Genomic DNA, 12,502 nt, shown 5'->3' with positions numbered 1-12,502 from the left:
TTGCCAAAGTATTTTAGCAAAAATGGTCAACAAAGTTTTGAAGTTTAATCGTGCTGAAAATCGCGTCAATGACATACATATGTACATGTAGAATGAGAGACAGAAAGCAAAGGATATCATATCACAGCTCCTCAATGATGAATGTCAAACTCAAAATAGGTCATGTTCCAGGGGCGATGTTCATGGTAATCAGAAACTCATTCAAAACAATACATGTATTTCATCAACTTGTGGTTTGGTTGAGTATTTTTATTATACAAAGTCTTGAAGAAATTGTAGATACTTCTACGAAGTGAAGAGACAAATTGTAATAAATGCATTCATGATCATATTTTAATACAAAGTTTTGAAGACAGATGCTTGCATGTAGGGAAAGGACAAATTGTAATTCTGCAGTCATGTTTTATCTTGACTACATGTACATGTAGATTACTTTTCAATACACTAGGGACCAGTCTTACAAAGATCTCTATTTGTAGTTGATCTCATTTGTGTTCTTAAGACAGATCAATCTCACTTTAAGATTGATTCGAATCTGCTGCTGTTAGCAACTCATAAGATGAGGGGGGGCCCCTAGTTATTATCAGAAGGAAAATGCCCATTGGAGCTTTTTGCCTTCAGGAAAACGATAAAAATAGAAAGGAGACCGCTAAAAGCCTATTTGCTACAAACTAAATCATTTAAGTCTGTATACTATCTAAACTATTTCAACATTTGTCTTGTCTGATTTCAAATTTTCCAATGTTTTGCAGGAAGTGCCAGCTCTTCAAATCAGCCATCCACCGCCCACTCCGCCCCACCCACCAGGCCTTACATCAAGCAGCGACCTCCTACGTCCCAGCAGCAGCCGCAGCAGCCTAGACAGTATCAACAGTCCAACAGACGAGACAGAGACAGGGATGGAGACCACAATCGAGGTCGCCCCCACCCCAGGGGGCACCCCACAGATTGGAGGGGCGGGGATGGTACCAGGCCGGGCAGACAGCAACCTACCAATGCAGCTTCTAATCATTCATCATCAGAATCAGGTATTGTAGAATATATTTCAATTTTATTCTCTAGCTTTCGGATGTTTGTTTAACAGTTTATTGCTCGTGATTGTTTATGATTATAGTATCCAATACCAGTTCAACTCGGTAACTAAGATTTTACATTTTATTCATTAAGATAATGTGATTACCACCACCACATTCTCTGTCATCAAATCTCTGTAATTATCATTTTTCACGTCATTTCTATCTTTCACCAGGTAAACAACGCTCTGAAAAGGGTCACCACTCTCACCAACCCTCGCCATTAGAAGACATGGCCGAGAGGTTATTTCCAGCAGAGAGCAGTGACAAGACCCATCATATAGACAGTGAACTACACTACCAAGATGCTGCCAAAGCAAAGAAATTAGGTAAGTACACAAAGGAAAGGATGGTATTCTGTCAAGAGGTTTTAACTTCATTGTTGGGTGTCATCTTACTCAGTGTTTATATTCATTTTTTTAAGAGCATAAGAAATGATGAATGAAACATCTACTGTATCACAATTATCACTTGGTGTAATCTTACTGAGTGTTTATTTATTTTTTAAGAGGACAAGAAGTAAGGAATGAAACATCTACTATATCAAATATGTAACTATTATGTGATGGCAAAAGTAGCTGATAAGATTCAAGATTTATTTTAATATATGTGATCGCAGCTTAAATGTTAGATTGTCAGATATTTTAAGATAAAACAAAATGAAATCAACAAACAAGGAATACAACAAAACAATCAAGATAAAATATAAAATATACATTTCCTCATCGTAACCTTCACATTGCATGTGTGTACAAAAGAATATCCCTGAAATAAGTAGAACGTGAATATCCAGCTGACACCTGTTCTTTAGTTTTGCACGTACTTATGATGAAGGGGGTTTGTATTGAAAAGAGAAGAACAATGAGAAGTTGTATATATGCCTACTTCTATAGTCAATGTCGTAATTTTCTTGAACAAAAGTAATTCATGAATTCAAACCAAGTGAAGTAAAATGTAGATCCACTACACTCGACCCTATTAAAGGGAAATGGCGGCCGTCAGATGGTAAAACGGTCTATCTCGAAAATCGCTGTTCTGAGAAAAATGACTTTGAAGTTTAAAGGTTTGAACTTTTTTATGAGATGGAAATAATGCATTATTAGCAATGGGATAAGAAGAAGCTGAATGAACTCTAATAACTGAAGAATTTTTAGCTTATATGGGGTTTTGTTTATGAAATAAATGAGATTTGTGTGGAGATAGACTATTTAACCACAGCACATGTAAACACTCAAACTACACATCATTTTACCATCTTTTCCCAATGCGCAACGTTCTTCAGCGATTTTCGAGATAGACCGTTTTACCATCTGACAGCGATTAGTGAAAAATCTGTAATAAGACGGTTAAAAGGTTTATGTTAAAGATAGCTCGTTTTACCTCCAAACGATACTACCGACAATGGGCTAACCCAAAGATAGACCATTTTACCATCAAATCTGAAGGCCCAAAATACGAAAAAGTACCGAGATAGCGGAAATTATTTCTAAATCAAGACATGATCGGATTTTCTCGATAGCACCATTAGAAAGAGCGCCTTCACATTACCAGGAATGTAAATTTATCTCAAAAAGTCAAATTTTCAAGTTAGACCGTTTGACCATCTAACGGCCGATGGGTGCCTGGCACTTGGCAGGAATTGATTCCTTGAAATGCTTGTACACTGTGTAAAGGCTGAAGCCAGGGTAATTATCTCCAAAGTCCCCTAATAGAAGCATATATTAGAGATGTTAGATGGTAATGTGATGCGCACTGTGCTGAATACTACTATTATTATTAATAATGATTGAGAAACGGATTCCTGCTTTTCATACTCCAGTTCTTAAGTTTAAACTAGTGTACTCCAAGGAAAGAATTATGGCTTTTCATAGTCCATGGCCCCGTCTTACAAAAAGTTGCTATTAATTGGATCAATCGTAACTCTATGGAAATCATACTCCTGTTCCTGTGATCAATGGCTTTCATTTTCTCTTGTCTTTTTGTATATACAGTAGCAGTACTAGAACGTGCAACTAAAGACCTCCACAGAACATCAATAGCACTAACGAGACACAAAACCATGCTGCAAGACAAACTGGACCAATCAGAGAAGAGTATACCAAAGTCATTTGATGAGATCCAGAGGTTTTTGAACGAGAGGAAACTAGCGCTAACCAATGAATTCTTAGAAGTCAAGGTAATGTATTTTTTATCCTCTATTTCCCAATGTAGAATTATTTCTTTGATACAAGCTTCTCTCTGATACTGGGATCAGTAAGCAGATATTCTTTTGAGGTATTTTTTAAAAGAAAATCTTGAAACTCAATTGATCTGATGTGTAAAATTATTCTACCATTCATCAACTTGTTATGTAGATGTTGTAAATTTGTATTTCAATGGAGATTCTATTTTGGACTATGTGAATATGATTCTATTTAATTTTTTTAATATGATAAGTAATGTTTGGAACAAGCCTTGTTTTTGAAATAATATCTCTCAAAAAGATGATATGTTACTTCCTTTAAAAAATTACTGTTTCAATGAAGATAGAAATTGTATATTATGGCAATAATTTGTATTTTCTAAATACATGTTTTGGCATTCTAGAAGAAATTTTTTCTGACTTTCAAAGAAATTTAGATCTGATTTTTTTACAATCGACCCGTTTCTGATATTTTTTTTATTAATGCAGCAAGAAGCGAGTGAGTTGTTGGAGGCTCGTGAGGAACAGGCCAAAGAGCTAGAAAGGAAGACCCACAGAGCAGCTACCATGACAGAGGACCAAGTCCATGAACTAAGAGCAGAGATCAAGGTATGTACTCCATGAAAGCTTGGTCAAGTAGGTGATCAAACTACCCCCCCCCCCCCCCACAAAAAAGGTTCTTCGTGAATAACCAAATTACAAATGTGGTCTTCAAAAACCAAAAATTGAAGAAGAAAAAATAACCTAAACTTCTTCTTCATACTTTCAAAATTTTAGATGTTAAAGTTGATTAGAAAACGAGCTTCATGAGGTCTTTGACACCATTTTTAAAGACTGCTTGGATGTTTTACTGTGATTGCACAACTTGCACATCTCGTACATGAGTGAACTTCAAGCTCTCTCTTAAGTTCCTTCTGCATTCAACCAAGCAGTTGTGTGGGATATGCATTTACAAGCCCAATAAAAATCTCAAACTTTGCTTTGGGCAGCTTATTTTTGGTTTGGGGGGGGGGCTGGTCACATATGGTTGGACGATACAAAGCTCAGCAACGTTTTTTTTTTTTTTTTTTGCGGAAAAAAATTGATGAAAAGAAAGTCTGCATGTTTACAATTATTTCTAGTTGATCTGGGGCCAGTGTCATAGAGACCGGTTGGAACTACCATGGAAACCTTGATTGTGATTGGCTGCTGAGGACTGCTACCATGTTAGTTGCCATTATGGCAGTTACCATAGTCGTAACTGAAATTAAAATTCTCACTGTTTTGTGAAAAAAACATTGTAAATATGTAACTTTTCACAAAAATTGTCAAAACTCGCTACAGTAATGTACCTAGCCTTGATCCTATTGAATGTCAGAATACAATATGATATAATTCACATATATTGTAATAATGTAGACAGGTTTCAACCAATTAACATGATTAATTGGGAGAGGTTGTATTGTTTATCCTTACAGTCCAAAATATGAAAATCACTTTGAAATGTAGGTCTTGTAAGGATGAAATATTGGTCATGTATTATTCATAATCACATGACAAAGTCACAAGCAAAAACTCAGGGACTAATAGTTCTATCACAATCCTCATAGGGTAAAACCTTGACCTGGTTCTTGAAAACCAGATTAATCAGTGTGGCTGTTATCTTTACTTGAAACTTGTACACAAATTTGTTAAAGTTTTGTATTTTTGACAACTGATGTGTAGATGACTCAGAGAGTTTATTGACATTCAGACATTTTACTATATTTCTTATCACAAGGCTTATTGTAAGATAAAGGGTAAACTTATAAAATGCATTGATGCAGATTTTAATATGATAAAGTGTGAAATACAGTAGTTTCATGGCATAAAAATACATTGTGTTTAAATATGAACTCATTCAAAAGTTTCATTTAAAATAAACATTGAGTTGATGTACTTATCAAGTTCATGAATATTTATGCTTTAACATTGTTATAGAATTTTTCATTGCCTGCAAAAACATATTTGACGTGGTCAATAAAGTCTAATGATTTTAGAATTGTTGTTTTTCACTTCTCTTCAATACTAGTTCATGACAGGAATACCGTTTGTATAATTTCTGAGTGGTTAATGAGAGAAATTGAAGAAGACACATTAAGTCTTCCTGTCTGTGTTTTTACGAGTCAATTCTATAAGGGAAGTTTGGGGAAACCTACATGTATCAATGGGGGAGCTTCGTAGCGATCTTTCCTCTCAATGTGACATTCTAAACCTTCGGCATGCCTAAAATCCGATATTATGCAAACTTAACGCAAACCCAGTAGTATCTTATCTGTGATATCTTCTGACCAAGTGATATCTTCTGACCAAGTGATATTGAGTTGACTTTTATAAGATTGTTAAGTCTTTTTTTTTAAAAACAATTTAAAAGAAAAAGTGAGCTTGACTCCAATGGCCTTGGTTCACTCATGTTCTATCATGTCTACTATGTGTGAATATGTTGTGTTGAGGCACATTCTATGTTAATTGGGTCATTGCAGTTACACTCCAGGACATTCATCTACTGGTAGGCGGTATTTGAATTAAGGCTTGTTTTACTGTTGTTAGATTGTGATCAAGCTTCAGGCAGTTTTCCAATATGTAAAATGGGAACTCAGACTGGAGGGTAACGTTATGGACTGTATGGTGACCTTGGCCCAGGTTCACCCATAAGCACTGTATTTAATATAAAGTAAATGTACTCCGTATGTAGAAAAAAATTGTTGGATTACCAAAGGGGCATCGGGGATCAGGTTACTTTGGAAGCTTGATTTATTGAACTGACAGGATGTAGACTTGTAGAAACATTGTAATAATGACATCTTTTCCCGTTTTTGTTTTTTGTTTGATTTAGCAATTTGTATCTGATCGAAAGGTTGATGAAGAGATAGGCAAGGCGCTGAGGTACACATGGAATCCAGACCAAATTGTTGAGGTAAGAATCCAGGGAAAATCATTTCACTGGGGCCTGGTACAAATTTACCCCCAAAACGCTCTAAAGATCCCTCAAAAACTGAAAAAGATCCCCTGAAATTTCTTAAGGGTCCATTGTAAACTTTAATGTAGAAAATTTTTGGCTGGTAAGCTCAAAAGTGACCTTGGAAAAGAAAATACTATGCTTTTCGTGTAAGAACATCATATTAGATGTTATATGTTGAATGATGTTTGACTGTTATAGGACAGGGGGACTGTAATCCAAGAGGGTCAATTGCACAAGGGGTGTATAATAGACCTGCATGCTGTTGGATAATCTTGATAAAAATATACCTTATTACCTAAAATATTGAAATAAAAGTATGAAATTAGGAAGTGAGGTGTGTAGGTTGAAGTTGAAACTTTTGTGACAAACAAGCTGCTTGACTTTAACAGGGGAAATTCTACTACTACTATATTGTAATGTATGTTTTGCATTATCTGGGCTGCATAACACAAAGCATAACTATGGATCATACGCTTGATTTTTACGAGTGATTGTACATTGTAGTCAATGCAATCGATCTTGAAAATTTGTTTTACGATCATTGCTAAGCTTTATGTTATGGGCTCCTGGTCTAAAAAACTACTTTGGCTGGGTGAGGAATTGACTTATGTAATAATGTCTGTTTGAATTCAAATACTCATACTCTATAGGAGAGGCCATGCTCTTCTGTAAATTTGCAGTTCCAGCATGTGAGTGTATTTAGGAGAATTTTTGTAAGTTCTGCCAAGGCTGATAATGACCTTCATATCTCATTTTATGAACAGCTGATCAAGAGCTTTGGTGAGGTCATCCCCGTCCAGCATCATTACACCACCCGTCGTCCATCCATCTCATCTCTGTCCAGTATCAACACCATCTCTAGGACCACCTCGGTCAGTGAGGACCATGGTCCACTCTCTGCCCGCAGTATCAGCCTGACAGAGAGTCAGGACTCCACCACCATGGGCAAACCTCTGTCACCGAAGCCAGCCAACGATATGGACATGAAGGCAGAGGTGGCCGAGATGGCAGCCAAGCTACAGAGGTCCATGACACAGGTTAGATGCCAATGCATACTCTAATAGGGGCATTGCAAGAAAGTTTCAATCAATTTCTATGCCATATTAGGACCCAAAACCAGTCATAAATCTTGCAGTTAATTGCATATTCGCAGTTGATCTCTGCTTTGTTTCCAGCCACAGAAAGTGTTTTTTGGCAAGATTACAAATGAATATCAAAATATTTTTGGCCAATGCCAAACAGGTGATCGTATTTCATAGTATGTTTTCCTTGTAAGTACTACGAATGCAAGGAAAGAGGTGAGTGACTCTCTTCATTTGCTTTAATATTCTTACATGTATTTGTTTTGCTTTGTCCATTCAGGGTCGTAAAGGAGCCAGGAACCAAACAGGACCAAACGCAGACAATCAGAATAAAGGAGAAAGGTCCCAACAGCCCAACAGAGGTCAAGGGAAAGCACAAGATCAACAGTCACAGCAGAACCAGGGTCAAGGGGGACCAAACCCCAACAAGCAAGGTCGAAACCAGAGCCGGCAAGATAGACCTCAACATGGTTCAAGACAAGGTCAGCAGGGCCAGCACCCTCAAGATCAGAGGCCTCAAGGTCACAGACCACAGGGTCAAAGGCCACAAGGTCAAGGTCAGAGGCAGGGTCAGCATCAGCAGCAGAGGAACGAATACGAGGAGCACGATGGGCAGAGGAAGGAGAATCGAAATGCCAAGAGAAGACAGAACCGAAAGCAAAAGGAGCGTAAGCAACAGGAAGCAGAGGAAGTTTCAAATCCACCGGCGCCCAATGCCACCTCTAGCTCTGGCCTGGAGAGTAAGCCAGAAGAGAAGCATTTAGATGAAAGGACAGATGCTAGTGATAATGTGCCTGTGTCAACTCATACTGATGATCCTCAACCTGCTAAAGCTCCCGAAGTGGCCGATGCATCAAGGGAAATTGGACAAGTAAATGAAGAGAATAAGCAGGGTCCCATCGATGATAGTAATGTGGAGAGAGAAGTAGAGAAGCCTCACCATTCTAATGAGAAAGACAGTGTGAAAGTCAATGGAGAGATGAAGGAAGAGCCAAAGACGACAAATGGACCTTTGAAAAATGGTGATGTCAACATGAATGGCGACATCAAGATCAATGGGGATGTACCTCATGTAAACGGGGACATCATCCCTGAAGGTGATGTCAATGGAGAGGTAGATGCTCCTCTTCCTCAAAGAGAGATCAAGTCTCGCCGATCACAGAAAATTGAGGATGTAGTCAAAGAAACGAGTGCTCTGAATGGCGTTGCTGATTTCGAGCAAACAGAGCGAGAAAATTGAGTAGCATTAAAAGTGGATAGATTGAATGTAATATAAGCAATTGACCAAGTCTAGGGGAGTAAATTCCTAATCACTTTAGGATTACTCCAAAGTAGATGATAAATGAATTGTAGTATTGCATGATAATTAGCAATCCAGCTATGTACTTTAAATGCTGATTCAATTATGAAAACAAAGGATTTGAAACATGCTAGTTGCATTGATATTCAGAGATTATTCTCTTGACACATCTCTCAGTGCCAAAAGTTAGTTAAAAGATTATTGGTGATAGCTTTTAATCTTGTGAAATTACATTGCTTTATGGGATGAAAGAAAAGAATGAAAAAAAGGTACCGTATCACTGCTTTGTTGAAAGGCACCTTTTTCACTGGTGTCATTGCTTAATCCGTTCCAGTAAATACAAACTTAATTTCACTTCATTTTTTTACTTTGAATGTATTCCAGCCAATGTTTACCAGGGCCCTCGTAACATCAAGTTTAGTGATTGGCCATAGGGCTGATTTCTATAATTGATTGCATTGATTATAGTGCATGATCAATCGCAAAAATCAGCTCCACAATTGATCACAAAGCTTCATGATACAGGGCTCCAGACACTTCAACTTACAAGTCTTTCAAGTTTTTAAACGATTCCTTACTTGTACAATCCAAGTGTGTTGACCTCAATGTGTAATCAAGATGTTTGGGACGTGTTTCCCTCACTGCGCATCTGTAGGAAACTGTTCCAACCGTCAATCTACACACATGCCTTTTCTCGTTGATAGACATTTTTTTAAAATCTGCTATCAATGTATTTTGTATTAAAAATCAACACCCTACATGTATCTATGAGTGCATTATGAATATTGAAGCATGCTGCAATCACTATCATAGTACAATATTTTTTCCTCTTTCTATGCATTTTCATCTCTTGTTCATGTTATGAAGTGCTTAAAAATTGTTAAAACTCTGTTTTTTCTCAGAATCTCTGTTACTCTAATATGAGTAATATGTAATCTCTGATGATTTATTTTTGTTTCCTTCTTTTTCATGATGGTGTAAGAAGTTATATTTTAGTTTAGATGTTGTCTTTAATGATTAGTTAGATTTTAGAGAAATAAATTGTTTAATGGGACAGTTTTGGCTGATTTCTTGTTAATGTTCATTGAAAGTCCATGTGAATTTTTTTTATATGAGAAGATATAACTGAGCCAATTTCAGGGGAGTCAAAGCAGGATACATAATATACATATGTTTGCATTCTCAAATCTGATTGTTTTTGTGATCGCTTTGAAACTAATTAAGGTTTTCATCAATGAAGGCTTTTCAATCAAAGTAAGAGATGATGTAGTTGCCATTCATTGTTTCTTGTAAACTAGTAATATGCGCATACCACATCCTCCAAGTTTGTTGCCAAATAGGTTTATTTTATTATGTGAATACCACTATTACTAAAGTATGTGAAATGATCAGTTACAGTTTCATGATATATTTTTATTTTTCAAAAGGTATACATTTATTCACTCTTTTGCATAGATTTTCATATTATTTTCTAAACAATGATATTAAAAAAGAAATCTGCTCAGGTATACACAATGTATTAGTGTAGAAAACAGTATACAATACCAACAATACTTGTTTCTATTTTGTAATATAAATATTGAGGATATCATCCAATGCTGTACAGAGAGAAAATGATATATATATGATACATGTAGTTAGAATGATTGATAGGCGAATAGGGATTTGTGACAGGTGTAGTATGACTTGGCATGATGAAGTTTTAATTTTTCATTGTTTTGACACAGCTGTGACTGTTCTGGAAGGACCTATTTTTGTAAGGAAATCCACTAAAAAAAAGATATATAGCTTGGTCAAATTCACGGAATTTATAATTTCTTGATTATTGTTTCCTTTCTATGTAAACTGCTGACAGAGTTGGAAAGGTCACTGTTATGGAGGCGTGATAGCCCAGTATGGAGAGTGGTGGATTTGGATTCCGGTGACCCGGGTTCAATTCCCACTTGGTGCGCTAGTGCCCTTTGGTAAGGCATTTATCCTCATTACATTACCAGGTCTCTCAGAAAGGACCTTAAGCCTTTGGTCCTCTGATTTCTTGCTTACAAGCAATGCTTTCTGAGCAATCAGGTAAAAAAGAAATCACTACCACCACTACTGAATGATGAGATAATAAAAATAATAAGATGCAATATCCAATAGTAAAGATTGGATCAGAATTTAGGTATGCTGCATGAATGATATAATTGTCTTTTTTTTTTCCTCTGAGTTTGCACTCTTAGTTTTGACATGTGTTAACGACATGAATCTATTCACACACAGTGGTCAATGCACGTCAGCACACAAATATTCTGACCAGCACTCAGTGTGATGTGAGGCCCACTTGGCTTCTACATATTTTTTTTTGGTGACAATGAAAACGATGTGGTTTTGACATACACATGGTATTGGTCCATACCAGTAGTTTCAATGAGAATCAGTTTGTCATGTTATTGGGTGTCCAATTGCTGCGATTGAAAATAGAGAAAATAATGTGGAAATACTGGTTTTGTGTATTTGAAGTGTGACAAAAGTCCACATTCACTAGAGCAAACTAGTGGCATTGTCACAGTACAACATGTTTCTGTGCTGTATGATTTAATATGTTATGATATGACCAATGCCAGGGTTACCCCAGGGCCAGGTTTCATAAATCATGTTAACAGAGCTCCCAACCAGTACTGAAAAATGAGAATACTGATGGTTTCGTGCAAAATACTGATTTCTGAAGTTTCAGTCTTATGTGTTGTGCTATGGTATTTCTTTGAATATACTGATTTCCTCACCAAAATACTGATTTTCAGCATTTAAAATACTTAAATGTTCTTGTTCAGGTTGGCAGCTCTGTGTTAACAGTAAAAATGCTAGAAACCAATGGAAACCTTGTTTTTGATCAAATGTTGATCAGTCAAATTGCTGTAGATGATTTAAGTAGCCTGAAACAGTACCTTGTAGCTTGCTATTAATTGTAAGCTTTGTGAAACTGGGCCCGAACAGTCGAGACAATGTTTGTTTCTCCCACATCCTATTTCTGTATAGCAAATGTTTTACGTTCAAAATTTGTAATTTCTTTCATTGGAGTTTCTTACAGCAAGTGATGTATATCATTGCAGTGTATTTTGCCCTTTTGTTTTGAGATTGTTTAATATTAGGATTGCACAAGGTGTGTCCATTGACATTTATGCCTATATATATGTATAAGCATTCCCAGTCCATTGTTTGTCTATTTAGAAATTTGAGGATTAGATTGGAAAGAAGCTGAGTATGAATCATGCCATAAGCTGCTACAAAAAGAGATTCAGACTTGTGTAGGGATACCTTTACCATTGTGAAATTTAATTTGAGTGAAAGTATGGATGTCTATTGTTGGATAGTCATTGGAATATAATGTGAATAAAACTGCCACAATTAACTATTATGTAAAATGTATGATTTCATTCATTTTTTTTTATTACATGTATCTCATACATTTTATTTTTCTCTCATTTTGTTTTACATAATTTTTCTTGCTATGTTGTTCTAAAGAAATGGTGAGTCTAGATGATGCTTTAACATAAAGAATTGCATGCAAGCAATTTTAAGTTAGACATAACAATTGGTTGTTAGTGAGAGTTTTGAACAATGTCTTATTGCAACAGTAGTTGTGATTGGCCATTTTATCACCAATTTACGATTTACTACAAATCTTTATATGTTGCAGTAGCCTGAATAGCACAAGCAAAATCTCTGTTGCAGTTTCACATAAAGGTACATGAGGAGTAGGGATAGTTGGTTCACAGTATGGATTTATAAACTAAATATTAACTAGATTGTTTATTATCACTGTGTTGGATGACGGATATTTTCATTATGGTATCATTTCAAGTACAGGAGCAATATTCAGTCTATACATTCCATTTTATATCTTGC

General features: G+C 36.2%; 1 protein-coding gene across 3 annotated transcripts in view; it reads left to right on the top strand.

The window, feature by feature from the left end:
- The window catches only part of LOC121421708 (SPATS2-like protein), a 47,428-nt gene extending 38,568 nt beyond the window's left edge, over window positions 1–8,860 (top strand). For all 3 annotated transcript variants that reach the window (XM_041616501.1, XM_041616495.1, XM_041616507.1), the window contains exons 6-12: window positions 753–1,028; window positions 1,250–1,402; window positions 3,065–3,249; window positions 3,745–3,864; window positions 6,110–6,190; window positions 7,000–7,272; window positions 7,598–8,860. In XM_041616501.1, the coding sequence (XP_041472435.1) occupies window positions 753–1,028; window positions 1,250–1,402; window positions 3,065–3,249; window positions 3,745–3,864; window positions 6,110–6,190; window positions 7,000–7,272; window positions 7,598–8,557 (2,048 nt within the window). In that variant the 3' untranslated portion in view covers window positions 8,558–8,860. The remainder of the gene's footprint in view (window positions 1–752; window positions 1,029–1,249; window positions 1,403–3,064; window positions 3,250–3,744; window positions 3,865–6,109; window positions 6,191–6,999; window positions 7,273–7,597) is intronic.
- Window positions 8,861–12,502: the final 3,642 nt, after the last annotated feature.

The sequence above is a fragment of the Lytechinus variegatus genome, chromosome 1, assembly GCF_018143015.1.
Source record: "Lytechinus variegatus isolate NC3 chromosome 1, Lvar_3.0, whole genome shotgun sequence".
In the NCBI taxonomy this organism is placed as follows: Eukaryota; Metazoa; Echinodermata; class Echinoidea; order Temnopleuroida; family Toxopneustidae; genus Lytechinus; species Lytechinus variegatus.
This window is presented reverse-complemented; position numbering and strand designations above follow the sequence as displayed.